This window comes from Oryzias latipes, chromosome 1, assembly GCF_053564925.1.
Source record: "Oryzias latipes strain Hd-rR chromosome 1, Olatipes_Hd-rR_3.1".
In the NCBI taxonomy this organism is placed as follows: Eukaryota; Metazoa; Chordata; class Actinopteri; order Beloniformes; family Adrianichthyidae; genus Oryzias; species Oryzias latipes.
Genome location: NC_136237.1, coordinates 7,711,951 through 7,734,049, shown reverse-complemented (window position 1 = coordinate 7,734,049; position 22,099 = coordinate 7,711,951). Strand labels below are relative to the sequence as shown.

Sequence of the window (22,099 nt, the reverse complement as noted above, 5' to 3'; positions counted from 1 at the left end):
AATGTTTTTAGATCAGTCAATGAATTTCCCACGGTACACTAGTGTGCTGCGGCACACTGGTTGAAAAAACACTGGTCTAGATGACCCCACTCCCAATGTTAAAGTTCCTAGGATAGCACAAGGGTTAAAATGAGCAAAAACAGTTAACCTGAGTCTGGGTGAGTGGATGTTACATGTTTGAAAAATGAGAAAAAACTCTGAAACAAAGCTCCAAGACAAGTTAAAACAGATACATGTTGTTAAAACAATATTTTTTTAATATTGGTTGAAAAGAGTTTTAAAAACATGCTTAAAATATGATATTTATATATGCACAATTATGAAAGAGAGATAATCACCAGTGACGTTAAAGTATTTGCTTGTTAAATGTTTTTTAATTGAATGTGAAGTATGAACATTTAAATGTTTCATAATGTAATCATCAGTAAATGGGTGTTAAATCGTTTCTTAGTGTCAAAGATCATATACCATCACTTAGATACAGTTCACTCTGACAGAGTAAACTAAAGAAAAGTATAATACAGGCCTTTTAAAATCTGCTGTTGCCCCCTTATCCTTAGATGAGAGTGTTTTCTTTTAGTCTAGGAATAAGGTAAAGTGTTTTGCTTCAGCTGGCACAGAGTTACTGAGGAGCCTACACCAAAGCCAGCATACAGAGGCTCACTGAAGTGGGCTTTGAACTTGTGGATGAGCTGCATTGAGTCTGACACAGCATAAAAGGCCAAGGTGTCACCTGCATGGTCCAGGTACACTCCTATTCTGGTGGTGCGGGGAGCGTTGGGGAGGTCTTTGTCTGCCGTGTTGTGCCAGGCTGAATACCCTGAGTCAGAGCAGAGGAGGCTCCACGACTTGTCATTGTAGCCCAGCAGGCTGGAGTTCTTGCCCTTGCGGTTGATGCCCTTGTAGGCCACGCCTATGGAAAACTCCCCGCTCCACTCCGCCTCCCAGTAAAACCTGAAACCGGACATGGGCTCCCTGCAAAGCACCTGGGAGAAGCCGTCAAAGCGCTCCGGATGGTCTGGGTAAAACTGTACGGACTTCTTTCTGGTGACCCTCTGATTGCCGTCTGACAAAACCAACTCTTTGTACACCGTGTTTGGATCAAAGGACAGTTTGCAGGCATCTGAGCACAACAACAATAACACACATTTCTCTGTTATGTCCCTTTAAACTGACTCTGATTGTGTTAAACGTAGATCTTGCCCCTGAAATAGAGAAGGTTTGACTCACATCTCAGAAAGTCTGGTCTAGATTTGGGTTCCTGGAAATCTTTCCTGGAAGGAACTGTTAGGATATTTAAAAAATTAACATTCTTGTGGGTTTTAAGTTGCTTATTGCTCAGATTATTCATCATCCCCTCACCTTTCAGACGTTTCTCTCCATTTCGTGGCAAAAGTATGTAGACAGGAGTTTCACTGACTGAAGATTTGAAGTGTTAGTCTGATCTGTGGTGGATCAGTTCAGGGTACCACAGTCCTACTCATATTCTCTGCAGGAACTCACCTGTCTTGGAGATTTTGCTCAGCTCCTTTTTACAAATGTCATCCAGATTCTCCTTCATCTCTGTGGCTGTTTTGCTGATCTCCCCAAAGGAGAACTGAGGGTTGATGAGCACTTTGGGCACCATGGCCTCAGGAGCGACGCACAAGGTTGGGAAATTCTGTTCAACCAAGAAATGAAGTCAGTTTCTACCACAGAGATTTAAAAGAAATGATCGTCCAGCACCTGCAGGAAGTGAATGTTGTCCTCTGTTTCAAGAATCTGTCGCAGCTCAGCGTCCCGTCTCTGCAGCTCCATGATCTCCTGCTCCAAGCGCTCCACGTAGCCGTCGGCCTGTGACATGGCCGCCTGCATGTTGGCCAGTATCATCTGACTGATTTCAGCCTTCCAGCGTTCGACCGCCTGCAGCATTTCGTGGAACGTCTTGTCGCTTTCTGTCTGCGCTCTCTGGGCGGCGTTCTGCAAAAACCAGTCAGGAGCTTTCAGGTGCGAATACATTTATCCCACATGTACACCACTGGCAATGAGAAACACGTAACAGAGGAAGAGGAAGGAATGCAGCTGCACCTTAAGTACATCCACATTGTGCTTGAGCTCCTGCAGCTCCTTCATCCTTTCTGAAATGATGTGCTGCACTTCGGTTTGTGTGACCACCAGGACTTTCTGATGGACACCCATGAAAAAAAGGAGACAATTCAGATATTTAGATTCTCTATCCTTCATGAAAAGGAAAGGATCTGTTGAACAGCATGTTCTCAGAAGGTGTTCAGACCATGTGGACACCCCTGAGGTTTTTTCTTTTCTCTGGAATTCGATTTTTTTTTAGGAGTTTTTCCTTACCGCGAAGGATGGTCTAAGAGCAGGGATGCCCAGTTTAGTCTTGTCAGTAAAGTTAGTTCAGTTTAGAATTTTCCCATTGAATTCTTGATCCTTATGATTTACTTTAAAATTACCGATATGAAGCCCATTGAGACGACTGATGTTGTGACTTTGGGCGAGAACTCACCTGTTTCTCGATCCGTTCATCTTCGGCAGATGCGATGTTGTGGCTGCGGTGCTCTCTGACGGTACAAAGCACACAGATGCACATCTGGTCGGTGCGACAGAAAAGCTCCAGGCCCTTCTCATGCTGGGGGCAGATCTTCCTGTCCAGATGTCCCATCTCATCCACCAGCTTGTGTCTCTTAAAAGTGGACGACTCGTAGTGTGGCTTGACATGTGTCTCACAGTAGTAGGCCAAACACATGAGACACGACTTCACGGCCTTGTTCCGACGACCGACACAGAAGTCGCAGTAGGATTCCCGGTGCATGTATGGAAAAGGAGTGAGCTGTGGAAGCTGCTGGCGAGGCTGGTGCTGAACATCAGGGAGGTTTCGTCGCAGGACAGGACGTGGGGTGAAGGTGGCCCGGCACTGCGGGCAGCTGTATACTCCCATGTGATCAAACTGATCCCAGTAGATCTTGATACAGTCCAGGCAGTAAGTGTCACCACAGGGAATGGTGACTGGATCTCTAATTCCATCTGCACACAGAGGACACAAAGAATCTGGCGGTAAAGGAAAGCCAGATTCTGCCATCGTGCTGGATGAAGTAAAAATAAGTAAATTAATATAATTTTTTTGTTCTAAATATCAGAACTGCTCATACAAGAACACCAAGCCAGCGGCTCTGACCTTTTTCTAACTTTACAAAATGGTTTGGCCCATATTTAAAGGTAAAGTTTTGTTTGTACTGTAAGCACATAGGTGTCATTTTCCTACATAACCTGTTTTCAGCATTTCAGTGAAATGACTGAGACTGTGTCAAAGACAAAACAAATTCTAACCCACTGGAATGGAGAGGAATTCACACAATACAGTCAAACACACAGAAAATAAAAATGGATTTTGTATCAAGAAACACGATGGTGTAGGGGTTAGCGCTCTCGCCCAACAGCAAGAAGGTTCAAATTCCGGCTGGTAACTTACTGTGTGGAGTTTGCTTGCTCTCCTCATGCTTGGTTGGGTTATCTGGGTCAACTGGTATCTCCGCATTGTCCCTAAGTTTTAATGTGTGTGAGTCTTTTTGTTCAACAGTTGCGCCTGCGTCCCTCTGACCCCCAAAGGAATTAAGAAGGTTTTGAATATGGATGGATGAAATATTCACCTTATTAATAATAATAATTTGTTGCTGTTCACCTTTCGGCATATCCTCTTAAGAGTCGCCACTCTGTGGTTAAGTAGAGTTTTACGCCGGATGCCCTTCCTGACACAACCCTGTATTTTATCTGGGCCTTAAAAATAAAAATTGAATGTACTTTTTTCTTTATAGTGCAATTTACTTAAAATTTGCCCCGATTCTACTAATCTGCAAATATATGGCATGAGAAATGACAGCAAGCAAAAGTCAACCTGTTTTGTATCATGTTTTTTTTCCCCCCCGTAATGTTTTTTATAGTGGAAGACCCGACTAATTCTTGAGACCTTCACAGTCTCAGGTTCTTATGACTAAGCAGCAGCTCTCATGCTGGCGTTTGGTGTCAAAACAAACTGCTTTGTTTGTCATGTGAACAAAGCACTGTACACACTGGTCCCCACAGTGTAACAACCCGTTATAGCAAATTTTTTTTTCTACATGATAAAGAAGAAGTCAAATGTAGAAAAACTTTTTTTTAAAGGTTTTTCTTGAAATGAAAATTAGCTGCCTGAGGATAACGAGAAGTGTAGAGAATCAAAGGTTGCTTCCACATTATGTCTTTCGGTATATTTGAATAAAAATGCATGTCACTCTGTCTTGACCTGACTGCATATCTCATGATTTAACTTTTTATTATTGTTATACTGTTCATTTTAATGGCATTTTATTTCTAATGTGTTGTTTTAACTATGTTTTTACTGCCATGGTGCCTTTCTGCCCATGTCTCCCTTGAAAAAGACATCTTATCACAATGTCACTTCCTGGTGAAATAAAGGTTAAATACAAAAATTAACAATATTAACAATAAATTTGCAAATTGAAACAATTTTGTTTCTATTTACGGATTCCCTTGATGTAAATAATCAATAACTATTGAACATTTATGTAACAAAAAAAAAAGATTGAGACCTTTTGTTACGGAAAAAAGAGGAGAAAAACTTAACCCTTGTGCTAGCCTAGGCTCTTTAACGTTGGGAATTGGGTCATCTAGACCCAGCAGTGCGCTGAACCTTCTTTCTTCAATGATGTGTGATCTTCACTTGTGTCCATGGATTACATGACATCTTTCCACCTTGTCATGGTAGGGATAACACGTCAGTGCAAGGGTGGGGTCATCTAAGATAGCACAAGGGTTAAGGAGGTAAAAAAAAAAAGGAGTTGGTTCAAGGTCACAGCATAACCTAATGGCTGGTAAGTGGATTCCACGCCAGATTATTTTAACATCCAGAGGTATTTCCTCTTGGAATTTGAAGGTCTCAGAAAGTTTGTTAGATCATTCAAAACACAGCCGAGTTTAAAGAAATGATCATTTTTACATGTAAAAGTGGTCTCTAACAGTAGAAAGACATAGGAAGAAGAAAAAAAAGCCACGTTTAAAGGTTACAGATGCACAATTAATGTTAACTTAAAAAAACAAAACAAGATTTCGCAGAATCAGATCAATTCCTGTAGGTACACCTAAATAATAACAATAAAAAAACTCATGAAATGTGACATAAAAAGGAACCAGGCAGTCAGGATAAACACTCAAAAGTTTAACAAACCAAATCAATGTTCTCAAAGAAAAAGATCATTTTGGACTTTAGGACCTTTGCTGTTAGAAGGCACACATACGTGGGGTTTAAAATGGGAGTACAGCTCGTTTTGGTGAATATTATTGGATGGAGTACATGAGTTTCAAAGCATTTCTCAGGACTCGTACCAAACCCTTAGCATGGCTTTCAGTGTACCTCCAGGTCCAAGTAACCTGAAACCACTCATGTTTTTGTTTTGGTCACTTTGTCATCATCTTAATCAAGTCAAACTTCTACCCCTGAGGAGCCTTTAAAAACCTGTTTGTTTTATCAGTTTACTTGAGAATTAAGAAAGCCTTCTAGATGAGAAGTGAAACGTTTTTATGATTAAAGTTCAGATGACCTTTTTAAAAACTTTTTCTGGTATTAATCTGTCAATGTGGCAAGCTGAGCAGTGAATACATACCGAGGAGAGTGCACTCTTTTATAAGTCGTGGGAAAATCATTCACAACTTTATCTTACTTTTAGCCCAAGATGCTTGTCTTGGAATCCTCCTTTTCTCAGTCTCACAGTCACTCAGAACAGAAGCCATACCCATATGGCTTCCACACTTTCTTACGTCTGAAAGACAATAAAGATCTCAACTCAATATGTCATAAGCCAACTTTTGGTTGTCCTTTCAGGAAAACATACCATTTGATCCTTTGATCCTACTGTGAAAACTTTTTGGAGAAAAGGTCATGTCTTTACCAATAAAAACTGAACCGAGTCAAGTTGAAAATTTGGTTCAAATGAGTGACCCTGGATGAATGTTGGCTTGGTTTGTTGAATTTGCTCTTAGTGTGTGTGTATGTGTGTATGTGAGTGTCAGAAGTCAGAACTCTGTCTCCCCCTCTGGTCACCGGCGAGTATCCTCTCCAGATTATGAATGCACTTCATCTCCCAGCAACCCCAGCGGCCAGTTTCTGAGTGCTGCACACCTGACTCTCATTCACTCAATCATTCAAAGTCCACTTAAGGACTGCACTGCAGTGTTAAGTATTGTTTGTGCCGCTCTGCTCTCCTTACCAAGCGTTGAATCTGGATCTGATCTTCTATCTCCTGACTCTGTTTGCTTGCCGCCTGCCCCGACTCTCGCCTGGATCCTGACTACTCTGTCTCTTTTCTGATGATCATATGCCTGCTATCGATTCCTGCCTGCCTGACCCTGCTTTAGCTTTGTGGACTTTTAGCTGAGCTAATAAACCTTCTGCATTTGGAAGCAGCCGTCTGCCTGTTCCTGTGATTATAAGACCACACTCTATTGAAAGTGTGTAAGAATTTAGGCCTTGCGGGCAGAAGTACTAATCCAACAAGAGCATTTGTGTAAAATGATCATGTGAAAAATAAGATGTATTCAAAATAAATAAATGTTCAAGTAACCAAATAAATCATTTAAAATGTTTTCCCTTTGAATATAATTTTAATAAACTTTGTTGAGAATGAACTATGAATTTAAATTATTTTAAATAATTGCAATTATAGAATTTAACTAAATTGCATTAGAAATCCACCTAAACTTAAAGAATTTAACCTAAACAAGCAGAAGTGATGTTTAACGGCTGCGAGACCGCTTGGACAGAAACAGATTGACTGACAGTGGGATGGGCGGGTCCTCGACACAACTGTCAACCTGATACTACGGTAAGTAACGTTGGACAATATTGCATTAGCCTCCTTAGTTTAAGAAGCCAAGCGTGAGTCTAAGATATCAATTCAGAAATATGACTATCACGAACATAAATTTTTACGGTCAAAACTAGTTTAGCTCGTTAATTTCCTCTCTTAACGTTTGGCTTTTATTTTATTGGCTATATTTTTTACTTTAATTTTATTTTATATTTTATATATTTACGTATTTGAGTGCTTATTTTCTATTTTACAATCTTTTCTTAAATTGCTTTTATGATTGCAGTTATTACGTTTTACTGTACTGTTTTAAGGTTTCATATAAATTTGTACTAAGATTTTATTTAGTTTGATTGGTCAGTCTGGAATTTCTCCTGCTAATGCTGCACAGCACTTTGGCTAACTGAGGTTTTTAAATAGTGTTATATAAATAAAATTGATTTGAATTGACATTGCAGCAGCTATTTTATGTTACTAGTAGACTTATTTTACAGGTTAAGTCACTTGGAATACTTTGTATAATTTCAATATGTTGTTTGACATTTCTTGGAGACAGTTTTGGACTACAGTCATAATCCATTCTCATGCCGGTGGGAGCACCCGTGTAAAGCTTGAAAGTCTTAGGCTGCCATGGTTTTTTCAGTTGCCAACTCAACGGGCTCGGTCTTAACCGAACCTCGTCCTTTAGGTTGATGTATGGTTGCATGTTGTGTCGATAAGTTCAAGACATTTTATTGAGCATTCACTCTATGTTCAGAATTAGCTTTTCAGAAATAGAAATAACCACTAAAAGAAAGTAGACGCGGTAAGTTGTTTTTATTTTGGCGGCAGTGGATCAGGCGGTTGATCAGGTCGTCCAATGATCAAAGGGTCAGCGGTTCAATCCGCGCTCTCCCAAATTAACTGTTGTTGTGTCCTTGGGCAATACACTTCACCCTCCCTGCCTCCAGTGTTGCTCCACTGGTGTGTGAATGTGTATGAATGTCCCGGTGATGGTCAGATGTGAACTGGCAGCCACGCCTCTGTCATCACCAAGTATGAACGAGGTGCCAAGTCACTTCTTCATGTGCAGTATTAGTTTTTAAAGTGTAAAAGAGATTTTCTTTTCTATTGGTCTGGATCGAGTTCTGAACCTTGCGTTTGGTGTGTATTCATACTGCCGTCAAGCAGACTTTCCTGTTTCAAACCAAAGCTTGTAATCAACACCAAGTGACTATAGATCTCCTCTTTAGCAGCAGCTTCTCCTCAGATGACAAAACTAAAAATCAATGCAAAAAACTTTTTAAAAAATTAAAAGACTGTCCTATGACACATCGCTGGATGTCATTCTTGTAGGAGAGGTGGCTGATAGAGGCCACATTCCTGAGTTGGTATGCATAGTCATTTGTGTTGATTATTTGAGTAAGAGGGTTCACATCTATGTAGGACAGCAGTGGGGACAAAGCATGTGCCTCATTCGGGCTGGTGACTTGAGGCAGTAACCCCCAAGCTGAAGGAGGCAGTGGGAGGAACAGCAAAGACACTGCCCAGGACTTTAAGTTCACAGGGTCGGGCAGTCGGTCGGTCTGTAATAAATAAATAAATAAATTCCCACTCCAGTCATATTTTGATCTATTGTAAAAGCGTTACTAGTGGTTATTTAATTATGATTATACCGTTTTTGAGCGAAATTAAAAACCTGTGTTGTTTTCTAAACATTGTTTATGCAGAGCGGGAGGACTTCATCAGAAACTCCTCACTGTAGCCAGGACTGATATCCCATCATTTTTGTTTAACCCTTGTGCTATCTTAGATGACCCCACCCTTACATTGACGTGTTATTCCTACCATGACAAAGGTGGATAAAGGTGGAAAGATTTCATGTAATCCATGGACACCAGTGAAGATCACAAATCATTGAAGAAAAAAGGTTCAGCGCACTGTCTAGTGGGTCTAGATGACCCAACTCCCAATGTTAAAGTGCCTAGGATAGCACAAGGGTTACATGGTCTCCCGCTAGCTTGCAGCCCCTCACAACCCCAAGCTAACATTAGCGGTGCAACAAAAATGGCAACCAATAACGGAGCTATTCAGCCGTCCAGTTTTGAGCCAGATTCCAGCTCAGGTGAGGAAAACAAAGACATTCATGGATCCATTTGTCTGCAAGTGGATGCATCAGAAAGGAACAGAGCAGGGTGAATTTGGCCTGCCCATTTCGGTTTCTATGTCCCAACTGAAAAAATGATATCTTTTCATCTGCTCTCGATTCAAAACGAATTGAATAAAGACCTACTCAAAAATGCATCTTAAAATATTTTATACATGTCCTCCATCATGTGAAAAATGCTGCAAAAACATGTTAAAAACACAATTTTCATTGGAGTCGGTCTTTAAGAAATAATCAGTGTTTGAAGAATCCTTGAATCCATCCAGCAAATCTGCACAGAGAAGGACAGGGGGAGAGTGAGCTAATGGAGGGACTGAGCAGCGATGATGTCATTGTTGTGCTGGCTGGTACGTTCTCCCTCCTCCCTTCTCCTCCCTGCCTCTCTGTATCACTCCATCTGTGTCATTACTGTGAATAAGCAGGGAGCGGCAGGAAGGAGGAGAGCTAGAGGACAAAGACGGACGAGAAGCAACCAAACAGATTTGCTAAAATCTTAGCTGAGCATCCTCCTTTCACAGAAGCAGGTACGCCATTCGTTTTCAGTATTTTGTCTTTAGTTTGGGGTGCACTGATCTGGGGCAACGAGACCGGCAGTGTGAACCAATTAACAACATGAATAAGTCTCTACTGTTGTGTGTTTCAGTTTTTGCAAAAATTGTAAGAGATGTATTCCTTAAATCTTGCATTGGAAGTAGGCTACAGACATGTAATGTTTACAATGGATTTGTTTTCTCACTCAGGCCTGTTGTGTCTTGTTCTGTCAGATAAACAGGCTCACTTATTTAGTGAGCATGTTAACTTTCCTTATGCGTATAGAATATATATATATATTTTTTTTTTTTTTTTAAAGTATAAGATGAGGTACAATTTGTACTGTGTGTGTGTGGCCAGAAAAATGGCTAAGTAAAAGAAAATGAGAGGGCGGAACCATGCACTCTGGACTGTAGTGCAGAGAAGCTATTAGGAAACTGAGGTAATTCTATTAAAGTGGCTTGAAAGCAGCTTCTGTAACACTAGCACGAGTATCTGCGGGAGAAAAGTAATCACTTCTTGGCAGCCAAGCAGCCAATTTACTAATAGCATTAATGTATTATATTAAGTGGGGGAAAAAAACTTAAGTTTTCCCATTTAAAAAGATGAGAGGTCTGTGAAGTTAATCATAGATGCACTTCCATTGTCAGAATAAAGGATTTAGCTCCAATGAGCAAGAAGAGATTCTGTCCCTCATAGATCTGCTAATTCCTCTTTAAGAAGGACATTTTAATGGAACCTGTCATAACTGGTCATCTGTATAAAAGATCTACTTAAATATTTGGACTGCATCCTCTTCACTATGACCAAGACCAAAAAGCTGTTTTAAGACTCCAGGGACAAGATTGTTCATCTGAAAAAACCTGGGGTGGACCATCAAGCGGCTTGGAAAGAAGAGATCAACTGTCAAAGCAAGTATTAGAAAATGAAAAAAAAAAAGAGATATTGAAAATCTTCCTCAACTTAGAGCTCCATGCAAGATGTCACCTAGTGGGGTACAAATGATTTTGAGAACTGAGAGGAAACAGCACAAAACTACATGGGGGAACTGGTCAATGACCTAAGGAAAGCGGGGACAACTATGTTGTTAGTTAGTTAGTTAGCACTTTCGATGTGAGTTGGGTGGTGCTTTAATATGGTGGCACTTTACGCAGCACTCCGGTCATTAGTAAGGTGCATGATTTGGACACACCTTCCCATTTTTATAAATGAGATAGTGTATCCAAACTTTTGGTCTGTACTGTAAGTTCCCGTGATATGCCCACGCAAACTGTGGTCTGATGATCCTTTCCTTATATCTGACAGCCAGGTTGCATGCAAAGGACACACAAGCACGAACTTATCACTTTAACAGCACTAACAGGCTTCTTGCACAGTACGCAGGGAATGAAAAATCTGCATGACGTGCCCACATCTCACCAACTTCACCCTTACTCACCCATACGTGATGTTAAGATGGTCCCTACAACCTTTCACCTGCAGCATGCCCTTAGAAAAAAATGTGGCTGAACGTTTAAACCTAACGAGCTCAACCAAGCGATCTTTGATATTTTCTGCAGGACACTTGCCCCCCCCCATTTGCGTATGTGCTCATGGGGGAGGAGTTAGACCTGAGACTGGATGGTGTTGTCAACATAGCCTACATGGTTTCGGGTTGTTAAGAGTCCTTTGTCCTGAGTTGGGGAGCCAGTGACTCCCTCCCCAAACTGGTCATCTCTTTCAGCTGTTAACGACCCAGGTGGAACTGGTTCGGTTTGTTTGGGTTTCAGAACACTGCCGTAGATGGATGGAAGATTAAACCTGAGACCACCATTCTTATTAAGAGAAGGTTTATCCTTCTTGATAAAGATGGCTTTTTTCACTCCTTGCTCAAAAGAAGAATGGTGGTCTCAGGTTTCTTCTTCCATCCATGTACGGCAGTGTTCTGAAACCCAAACAAACCGAACCAGTTCCACCTGGGTTGTTAACAGAAAGAAATGACGAATGGAAGCATCACCTTAGGGAGGGCTTTCCTCCAAAGGAGAGCGAACAATTGATCTGAATGAAGGAAAGGAAGAATGGGGCCATGAATGGTAAGAATTTGTGCGAAAACCTCCTTCCAGCAGTGAGAGCACTGAGGATGATACACGCCTGAATTCTCCCGCAAGGAATTGATCCCCAACTCAATTAAAGAGAATTTTTGGAGGTGGTTGAAAATCTGTGTTGCCCAGCAACAGCCCAAAAACATCACAACTCTTGAGAAGATCTGCATGGAAGAATGGGACCAAAATAGCAGCTCCATGGTGTGTAACCCTTGTGCTATCCTAGGCACTTTAACATTGGGAGTTGGGTCATCTAGACCCACTAGACAGTGCTCTGAACCTTTTTTCTTCAATGATTTGTGATCTTCACTGGTGTCCATGGATTACATGAAATCTTTCCAGCTTTATCCACCTTTGTCATGGTAGGGAGAACACGTCAATGTAAGGGTGGGGTCATCTAAGATAGCACAAGGGTTAAACCTGCTGGAGAACTATTGAAAATACACCAACCTGCAGTACATTACAAAGTATTCTGGTGAACTATTGTTTTTTTTGTTAATTACTTTTTCATTATAAAAAAATCTGTTAAAATCATTAAAATTATTTTCTGGATTTTTTTCATTCAGTCTTTGCCTCCAGTTGAAAATCTGTATCAATGATGAAAATTACAGACCTCTCATCTTTTTAAATGAGGCAATGTGCAGAATTGGGGACTGCCAAGTACTTTTTTGGCCCACTGGACATATTTTATTCCAACTAAATCTTTTCACAGAGGAAATCGATGCCATCTTTCACTGATCTTTTGCTGGCTTTGGAGATGGTTTTATTATTTATATTGAATCAAAATGTACCGTAGCTTTTAATTTGAAATAGGTCCCAACACAACTCTCCAAGTGAGTGCCTCTGTTTGCTATAACACTTTGCATTTATAGGCTTAACTGATCTACAGTTTTGTGTGCAAATAGTATGGCTGACGGCATGGTTACTCTGGCTGAAGTTGAGACTGCCTTCCAGAAGTTTGCCGTTCATGGAGACACCAAAGCCACAGGAAAGGAGATGCATGGCAAGAACTTTGCTAAGATCTGCAAAGACTGCCACATCACAGACGGCAAGAACGTGACCACTACAGATGTAGACATTGTTTTCAGCAAAGTCAAGTAAGATTTTTAGTTCATCAGGCAACAACTACATGATTGATTTTAGCTAAATAAAACATAAAGGTGTTTATTTCTATTACTTTTAAGACAGCTGCTATAATACAAGGAATCATTAAAGAGCAGTTAATAAGGTAGGTTCTATGGAACATCGCTAATTGGATGATGACATTCGTCCATCACTTCAAACAAAACCTATTTGACAAGAAGCGATACTGGATGAGCTCTGTACTAATCATGAAACTTTTATTAGTATGTGGACATTGAATACTCATTTAAAAAAAAGTCAAACTTCATCATCCAATCAGCGATGCCTCATAGTATTTTCCTTTTACGGTTTTCTATTGTGTTTCATTTTTTTACATTTAATTTTGATTTCCAGAAATTACTTTTTTTTGTTGTTGCTACTTTTTGTTTCGTTTTTAATTTGTTTGGGAATTCTGTTATGGTTTCTGGAATTTTGTTTCAATTTCTAATTTGTAAAGTTTTTTTTTTTAAATGTGTTGTTTTTTTAAAAATTGTTATTGTGATCTTTAATATGTTTTTGCCGTGAATGTTTTGTTGGTGTAGTTTGAATTTCAAGGCCACCGTAGCTTTAACAAAATCAGTCGTTCTTTTTATTACAAAGTTGGGCTTTTTTGTCTGTGAAACAACAGAACATCTAAGGACAATACTGGACTAATTTAAATAAATGATATCTCTTAGATGGTGATTAATTTGAGTTAAAAAACATTCTAAACCTTCTTATCCCTTGTTGGGGATAAGAAATGTAAACAAAAAGGAAAGAGGTTGTTCTATCAGAATGTATTTTCCTCTTATCCAATTGGCACTTCACAAAAAGGGTTTGGGACTGATGGCTTGTAATGTCGCCATGCCATCAAATAGAATCTTGATGAAGTCATTTTATCTTGGGAGAGTAAAAGCAAGCTCTCCAGCATCAATGTAAAAGACTCACACATTTAAAATTCAAAGGGTTTCAGAGCTGGTTTGTGATCTTCCTGACTAGCACAGTATTACATGACATCTTTTTAATTCTGAACACAAACTGCAGGAAGTCAACTGATTATTGGTAACTTTACCTGACGTCACACAGCTAAGATAATCAAATATTTTTCTCAAAACCAAGCCAGCTGTCTGCTTTAGGGTCAATATTTTTGTTGTGACTATAAAAACAAAATCAAACTAAAAATATTTTAGGTTTTCACTAGTGGACATCTTTCACCATCGTGCAAAAAGAGAAGGAACTTGTGCAGAAAGTCTGAGTAACAAGCTTGGCACAATTTGATCCTCCACCCAGACAGCCCTGGAGTCTCAGCCTGTTTTTCCTTCAATGTGTTCCAGGTGGAGCCTAAACTTCTTTAGTCCTGAAAGACCTTGAAAAAAGCTGGGGTTTGACAACATACATTACTTTGACTAATATCTACACAGTAACTAACTGCTGGTATTTAAAAATGACAGCATGTGGAAGGAAGGCTGTTTTTATTGAAAGGATGAACACAAAACAGGGAGGCTACAGTTAAAGATCCACGATAAGAAGTAGAGACGTGTTGCGTTAAAGGGGTGGGAATATTTCACCCTAAAGTTGGTTGAAAATGTGTCATTTTAATAACTTGGAGATTTAATAAATGAAGGAAAAATATTACTCAGTTATCAGCTGTTACCTCATAAATAGAGTAATGATCAATGTATCAATCTCTTAACCTTAGACAATTTGCACAATTTGAAGAGACGAATAGTCTCCAAACAAATCTGAACAACGTTGTCCTTTGAATAGAGACTGAATAAAATGAGGATAAAACAAGCATGAAATACTGGACGTAACGGAAAATAATTGAAACTAGATGTAAAATATATAAAAAAACTAAAATGATAAAAAAATATTAAATGAGAGTTGTACTGATCATGTGTGTGTGTGGAGATACTGTGTGGATAGTGGGTGTTCAGTGGGAAAAGGTGTTTTGGTGATGAGTGGAGAATAGATCCTCAGAGAAATTTAAAGTTGAGGGCAAGACTTGACGTTTGTGATAACAAAGTAAATAAACAATCTATATTTCATAAACATGCATAACTTTATTCAAGACGTCTCCATCACTGCAGTTTCTAGCAACCTCTGAGTTAAAGCACACACGGCACGTCACCTTGCCAGTAACCGCCTTGCGACACGCCTCTGCCATACCAAAGTAACAACTAAAAAGTGTTGTTCCCGACGTTTAAAACTGATAGTCGACATATAAAGTTGTAATAAACGAACTGCCCCTATAAGGATCATAAAGCGCAGCTCGTCCGTCTCCTGTTGTTTTGACCCGCCCTCATAGTTCCTGGCCAATGGCTGAAGAGAACTTCAGTCACATGGTTTTGTTTACACACTTGGGTCCATAAGGGAATGGTCCTCTAGATGCCAATCTGAATACAGGGCAAGCACAATCTTTGGGACTCCATCTGGAACAAGGAATTTTCCCAGTCTTAATACACCCTATGTAACAATTCCTATACTGTAAGTGTCAAAACAAGAGGCTTCCTAATACACATAATATATACCATCAAATTCATAGCAGTATGAATAGTTCAAAGAGAATAATTTCATTGGTTTTGGTTTGAAAATTTAGATACAGTCTCTGTAAAAGCACAAGTTAGGTCATTCACACTTCAAGTTTACAGAATTTCTTGAGATCTTGAAGCTATGAAAAGATGTTTTACAGCTTGGGAGGAAATAAAACGATTGTTCTGTGTTACCAAATTGTAGTGGAAGGGTTATGGTGATGGTAATGTTCAGATTGTCTTGGCGTTATTCAACATATGTTCAACAATGGATTTGGTGTTCACATCCAACTCCATGACAATTTGTCAAAAAGTGTTCTACTTTGTGTCTCTTCAGGGCAAAGTCAGCTCGTGTAATCACATTTGAGCAGTTCAACCAGGCTCTGACTGAACTGGCCCCCAAACGCTTTAAAGGCAAGAGCAAAGACGAGGCTCTCCAGCAGCTTTACGGTCTGCTCGCCGGGAAGGAACCTGCCAACGTTGGAGTCACCGTGAGTGCTGAATTATCATCTTAACATCAGGGGTCCAGGTTTTGCTGTGTCCCACTGAATGTCATGTTTTATGAACTGATTTATTTTTGCGTATTATTTCACATTTTCAACAGCACTTTTCTTTTGTAATCCCCTTCATGTTTAGGAAGTGGAATTTATATTAAATATGCATTTGTTGTTTTTTTGCAAACATTTTATTTGGAAATTTGATGTTCGCCCTCTTTACTGTATACATTTACACGATTGCGCCAATTCCCCAAAGTCAACTAGGTCCCGTGACATTTTTTCGCATTGCCAGCTCATCAAATCACCACAATTTTGCTACCTTGGCTAATTGTTTTAATTTTGTAAAAAGTTGTATTTTAGAGGCTCAGTCATACATGTCGTTAATTTAAACAGACGTGGTTAACGTCTCCACTTCCTTGTGAACATGGCTGCTGAAGTCACTTGGTTACAACTTCATGCTTTTTGTGTTGCAACCAGCCTGTAAAAACAATGGACAGATCGAAGTGTGACGTCACCCATAGAACACGCCTTACTTCCAGCTCTCGCGAAATAGGGAACAATCCCTCACCATTGCTTCCTGATACACTCGCCGCCATGTGGAAATCAGTCGACAGTGATCGGTCTGAACATGGCGGTGACGTATCAGGAAGCAATAGTACTTCCTATTTGGGAACATGTGAAGGGAGGGTTTGAGCTGTCCATTGTTATACAGTCAATGGTTGGAACAATCTCAAAAAACAGCCGATCCTGGGGGAACTGACATTTAACCCTTGTGCTATCTTAGATGACCCCACCCTTACTTTGACGTGTTATTCCTACCATGACAAAGGTGGATAAAGGTCTAAAGAATTCATGTAATCCATGGACAGCAGTGAAGATCACAAATCATTGAAGAAAAGAGGTTCAGACCACTGTCTAGTGGGTCTAGATGACCCAACTCCAAATGTTAAAGTGCCTAGGATAGCACAAGGGTTAAATGAAGTAATTTTGTGCATAGTTTTATGTGAACTTTTTTGCGCTTATCAGCTAAACACTGTACTCACACCTGTTGTTGTCCATTTATTTTTAGAAAGTGGCCAAGGCTGCAGCAGTGGACAGACTGACCGACACTACCAAATACACCGGATCCCACAAGGAGCGGTTTGACGAGTCAGGGAAAGGGAAAGGAAAGGCGGGACGTGCGGACATCCCAGACACCAGTGGCTATGTGGCGGCTTACAAGGGCACTGGAACCTATGACGACAAAGTTAAAGACGCATAAAGGAGTCTCTATCCTAATTCAGAAATGATCGAAATTAACACTATTTTCTGTGAAAGTAAAGGGGCATGTAAAATGAAAGAAATGTTCTGTATATTATTTCCTTTTGTGACCAAAGACAAAATGCTTGCTTTATGCAAAACATTTTTTTTAATACTCTTAACTGTGTGCCTTAATTTAGTTATTGCAGCTAATGTACATGCTCTGAAATATGGCTCTATTCTAAATGATCTCAATACACTGACTGGTACATTTAAGTGCTTCCAAATCTCCAATATTTTAAGTTTCCTTGTAGTGCAAAGGTGGTGTTTTGCTTTAAGAACAAGCGGTTCCTTGTTTCCTGTATTAGCCTGCATGAGGAAGAAAAAATCATTGTCTGGGATATTTAAAAATAAAACCAAGATATAAAAAACATCAAGCACATTTTTGGGTGTACCAAGAAAGCTAAAATGCAAAGATGCAATGTAAACAAACACAGTTTCTAGAAACGCAGGCAAGTTAGAACTCATGACCATATAAGAAGTCTAGGTACATAAAAAATCTGTAACTTGTACATTTAAGAACTATTTGACCAAATCTGACACAAATTCTGACACAGAATTGATATAAATAGTGCTTTTTACATGTTCTAGTATATTACACTCGAAGACAGCATCAGGTACAGGTCTTCTTGGTACTCAAAATAAGCTTGGCGGTTCAAAACACATGTAATGCAAATTTGTGAAAGAATTTATTTGAAAGGAATGATGCATTGACAAGCATTTATTTAAATAAACCAGAGTACTAACAACAAAGAGATTCAGCTGATTCAAATCTCCCAAAAAAGGGATAACATATGGTTTAGAATGTGGACTTTATAGTAAATACCTGCTGACTATAACTGTCATAACTCAAACTACATACAGTTTGTATAGCCCTTGTGCTATCTTAGGCACTTTAACATTGGAAGTTGGGTCATCTAGACCCACTAGACAGTGCGCTGAACCTTTTTTTTTTTTTTTTTTTTTAAACTTGTCCTGTCCAACAGCTAGGCAAAAAGATGAGAGCTGAGGGCCTCTTGTGTTGGACATATTTTATTTTAACAAGAGGGGTTATTCATCTTCAGACAAACCAAAGGTATGTCTGAATAAACCCCTTTTGTAATTGAGGCCAAACTTTATTAGTTTCAATCATGTTTGAAGATCTTTGGTGTTGGACCGGACGGAAAAGGAAAGAGGGGAAAAAGAGAGAGGGACGTTAGAGAGAGGGGGGGGTAGGAGGGTGATAATAGGAGGGGAAGGGGGGTAAGACCATGAAGCAGCATAGAGCAGACAGGTTTACTGGTTGTTTATCATTACGGTACAGTTCAAATGTAGTACAAAAAGGGCGGGGCCTGTTCACACACACTGAACCTTTTTTCTTCAATGTTTTGTGATCTTCACTGGTGTCCATGGATTACATGAAATCTTTCCACCTTTATCCACCTTTGTCATGGTAGGGAGAACACGTCAATGTAAGGGTGGGGTCATCTAAGATAGCACAAGGGGTAAATACCTTTTAGAGCCAATAAATGTAGTATGCATATCAATGTGTTTACATAGCAGCCCAAATTTAAAGTCTGTTGCCTGTTATCAAATCTCAGTTCATTATAAAGGGACACATTGGATCCCATACTAAATTCTGTTAAATCTAAGATCTCCTATCATGCAAAAACTTATATCAATGTGATAGCAATTATTCAGTTTTTGTGGAAAAGAAGTTGGTTTATGGTGTTGACTAAGCATGTGACTAGAGGTCTTACAATGCATGTGGTTTGTTTGGTTTCTATGCAAACCCAACACATAATGCTTTTCTTGCTGATAAATAACACAGAAAAAACAACTAAAAACAACAGTCTGGCAACTCTGCTTTTTTCTTTTTAGTTAAAAAATGTATTGGAATGCAATTCTTCCCAATTCTAATAAAACTATATTCAGAAAACTAAAGTATTGCTCATTGAAAAGGAAGAATTTGCGAATGAAAGCCAAACCAAGAGAACAAGTAAGAAACATTGAGCTTGTTTTATTTAATTGTTTTATTTTTACCATTCCATGAACACAAAGTTATTTTTTGGACTCTGATTTCAAACAAGACACTAAATCCCAACAAAAGACATTAAACATGTTGGAAGATTGCTTTACTGTGTCTGGTCATTCTGAATAAAGTATGACACAGAAAAAAAATGGACAGAACAAAATCAACACACAAGAAAACGAGGAAACGACTATAAATGATGGTCCTAGTAACAAAAATACCATTACTATTTACACAACATATAAGGGAAGAACGGCAAAACATTACTACAGACACAAAAGTCTTTCTATAGTCTTAGGAGCAGTTAGAACAGAAAAAAATTCCATGGATTTGAAACTATGAACTTTTAGTCTAGTACTCTAGAAAACAGGATCCCATGAAATTATGAATGCAAATCTCTGCACTCATTTAACTGTAGCTACAGTTAGAAAAAGTTAGTGCAGAAGTTCTTTTTGTTCTTTTTGTCCTTCCAAGCTTTGTGGAAGTAAAAGAAGGGATATGTGCCTCCAACCCATACCATAAATGAATACGTGATGGACTCCCACAAACAAATTGAGTCCACCAAGTCGGTCTTGGAAAGGTGGAAAACTGAAATCAGAGGTAAATAGCCAACAACTGCAATGGCTTGGAAGTACAGCACTAAATTAAAAGCCCTTCTCTTCACCAAACTTGATCCATCCTTGCCCCCCTCCCCTGGAGATGGCTTCTTTAAAACTCGGAGAATTGAAATGGAACAACCGGAGTTGATACAAAACACTAAAACAAAATATGTTGTGGTCAGATCTAGGTTTACCACTCTACAGAAAACAAGTTGGATGGCACCGATCAGGAAAGTCTGAAGCCAAATGAAGCAACAAAAGCTCATTCTGTACCTGAAAGCTTTATACCGGAGGTACAGCAATGGATGTACCACTGCAACATACCGTTCTACACAGACTGTGCTTTGGAACTGAACTCTGGCCATGAAAATAATGCAGATAATTTTAACAACAATGTATGTGAGTTGATCTTTCAAGTTCAAGCTTAAAAGCAGCAGAGGGACTCCCACAAATCCAAATAGCAGCTCTGAGAGGACCATGTGGAACTCCGACATTTCCATGCGGTTCGTCCAGAAGCCAGGAGACGATACCATCAGCTTCAACACGCAGCTGTTGGCAGGCACGGAAATCAGCACATACGGCAGGATTGTAAGACGAAAGATGGGATCCTCCAAGCAGGGATCACAGCCCTTATATGTCATTGTGTGGTTTGCTTCACTAACTGTTAAGTTTTGCATGACTGTTGAGAGGAAAAAGAGCAGGAAATTAAATTTTTTTTAAATTCATTCACAGGAAATACAACATTAGAAAAAAATAAAAAAGCATTTCTTGTACCGACTCCAAAAAACTTGAAAATATAAGGAGTCAAATGGTTCTGCCATTGTGTCACATTTATGGAAATTAAACTTCATTCATAGTTGAATATTTTTGTCTCAATCCAATATATGTAGCTTAGTTTTTAATAAAGGTGAAAAGAATATGCTTGCTTAAATCTACTCTGAAATAGTTTGCTTCTCCACTACAATTTGAAAACGTCTGTATCTGCGCCGACCTGCATTCGAGCAGCGACTTTCAATGAAAAGTCTGCAAACGCACGTAGACCAGGATTTCCGGCTTCTGCGTCTGGAGAGAGAGAGAGAGAGAGAGAGAGACAGAGAGAGAGACAGAGAGAGAGACAGAGAGAAAGAGAGAGAGATTTCAGTTATGTTAAACACCAAAAAAACATCTGAACTATTCAAAAAGGAAGGAGAAAGACAAACAAACCAAGGTGCCTTTGATGAGGAGAACGAACAGAGAATAATGCCCAGTTACAATCTCTCTCCGCTCTGCTGCATATTCTTGTCCCATCCCCTTTTTTATTAAGTTCGTGGGTTTCCCTAATTTACACATGTGCTGAGCTCTAAGGAGGGGGAACAAGAAGGCAAAGCTGCAGCACGATTAGGAAACATTAATTACGACATTTCCATCTTTTGCAGCCTTCTCACATCATCTTCGGACCTGCAAAGCCTTTTCACACGGATAAACAAGGCTTATTTTCCCGACCCTGATCACAAACATCACATCTACCTACAAATTGATTGAACCTAAAAAGCTAAACACTTCTCAAAATTACTTCACAACTACAAGAGTCTCTCTGTCCAGAAGGTATTTTTGATATATTTTAAATTTATACATTTTCTTAAACTGAAATACAGAGTTTGCATTCTTCAGATTGTCAGATAATAATTTCCACATGTTGACCCCCTGACCCCCCCTAATGAACAAAAATACTATTCTGTAATCCATTAGTTCTGACCACTTTGTTTGTAAATATATCCTTACCCTGAAAATCATAATTATTAACTTTAATTTCAAACAAACTCAGCATTTTGGCGGGTACACATTGTTTTTTTTAACTTAAAAAATAAAAATTCCAGTACTGAGATAAACTAAATCAAAAATTGAAATGCCCTTAATTTTGGAAATATTTGTTTTGTGGATTGAGCGCATGAAGAGTAATTTACAACTTGAATTGTTTTTTTTTTGCAGAATTAAAATAGGTTTTGTATTTGACTTGTAACTGTGCCCTCAGATTTCTAAACAATAGGTCAAATAAGTCATTATGAGGACACAATATAGATTACACTGTGGTGTTATCCTTGCCTCTGGGCTTCACACCCAACAAGCTTTGCAGTTGCTATGGGCGTGGTCTGATTCAGTGTTCATATATAAAATGATTTGCCCACTTTATTTCGTTGGCATATGAGTGAATAAAGCTTCACGTATCGAAGTCAAAACATGTCTCCTCATCATTGCCACATCGGTGACCCCAATCATGAAAAATGTCAGAAGGAGCAGACGCGTGAGTTTCAACGTCATCATCTTCAGTGACCTCGCCATCTCCTACGCGCGGCGATCCGGCCATGCTAGCTGCCGCCGCCGTGAAGCTGCCCGAGTTCTGGCAGAGCGATCCCGCCTCCTGGTTCCAGCATGTCGAGTGAATAAAGCCTCAGGTATCGAAGTA

The 22,099-nt window shown here is 39.5% G+C and overlaps 2 protein-coding genes across 3 annotated transcripts; one reads left to right on the top strand and one right to left on the bottom strand.

Annotated features, from left to right (window-relative positions):
• Positions 1-234: 234 nt before the first annotated feature.
• Positions 235-3,183, bottom strand: ftr84 (finTRIM family, member 84). 2 transcript variants are annotated; one of them, XM_011480017.2, is made up of 7 exons: positions 2,507-3,183; positions 2,068-2,163; positions 1,726-1,959; positions 1,504-1,660; positions 1,363-1,419; positions 1,231-1,284; positions 235-1,123 (listed from the first exon to the last, which is right to left on the bottom strand). In XM_011480017.2, the coding sequence occupies exons 1-7, from the start codon at positions 3,077-3,079 to the stop codon at positions 582-584; spliced, it is 1,713 nt and encodes a 570-aa protein (XP_011478319.1). In that variant the 5' UTR covers positions 3,080-3,183; the 3' UTR covers positions 235-581. The 2 variants fall into 2 exon arrangements, with proteins under 2 accessions (XP_011478319.1, XP_011478313.1); XM_011480011.2 differs by having other exon boundaries at positions 1,231-1,419.
• A 6,200-nt stretch (positions 3,184-9,383) lies between these two features.
• Positions 9,384-17,799, top strand: tppp2 (tubulin polymerization-promoting protein family member 2). Its single transcript, XM_004066211.5, has 4 exons — positions 9,384-9,530; positions 12,524-12,715; positions 15,588-15,741; positions 16,817-17,799. The coding sequence occupies exons 2-4, from the start codon at positions 12,525-12,527 to the stop codon at positions 17,006-17,008; spliced, it is 537 nt and encodes a 178-aa protein (XP_004066259.1). The 5' UTR covers positions 9,384-9,530; position 12,524; the 3' UTR covers positions 17,009-17,799.
• The last annotated feature ends 4,300 nt before the right edge of the window (positions 17,800-22,099 follow it).

Bases quoted from the DNA above. Each gene is read 5' to 3' on its own strand.
- ftr84 (XM_011480011.2), bottom strand. From the start codon at position 3,079: ATGGCAGAATCTGGCTTTCCTTTACCGCCAGATTCTTTGTGTCCTCTG. The intron at 1,960-2,067 runs GTGCAGCTGCAT...TGGTTTTTGCAG, and splicing joins ACAATGTGGATGTACTTAAG to AACGCCGCCCAGAGAGCGCA. The intron at 1,124-1,230 runs GTGAGTCAAACC...TGTTGTGCTCAG, and splicing joins TAGACCAGACTTTCTGAGAT to ATGCCTGCAAACTGTCCTTT.
- tppp2 (XM_004066211.5), top strand. From the start codon at position 12,525: ATGGCTGACGGCATGGTTACTCTGGCTGAAGTTGAGACTGCCTTCCAG. The intron at 12,716-15,587 runs GTAAGATTTTTA...GTGTCTCTTCAG, and splicing joins ATTGTTTTCAGCAAAGTCAA to GGCAAAGTCAGCTCGTGTAA. The intron at 15,742-16,816 runs GTGAGTGCTGAA...ATTTATTTTTAG, and splicing joins CTGCCAACGTTGGAGTCACC to AAAGTGGCCAAGGCTGCAGC.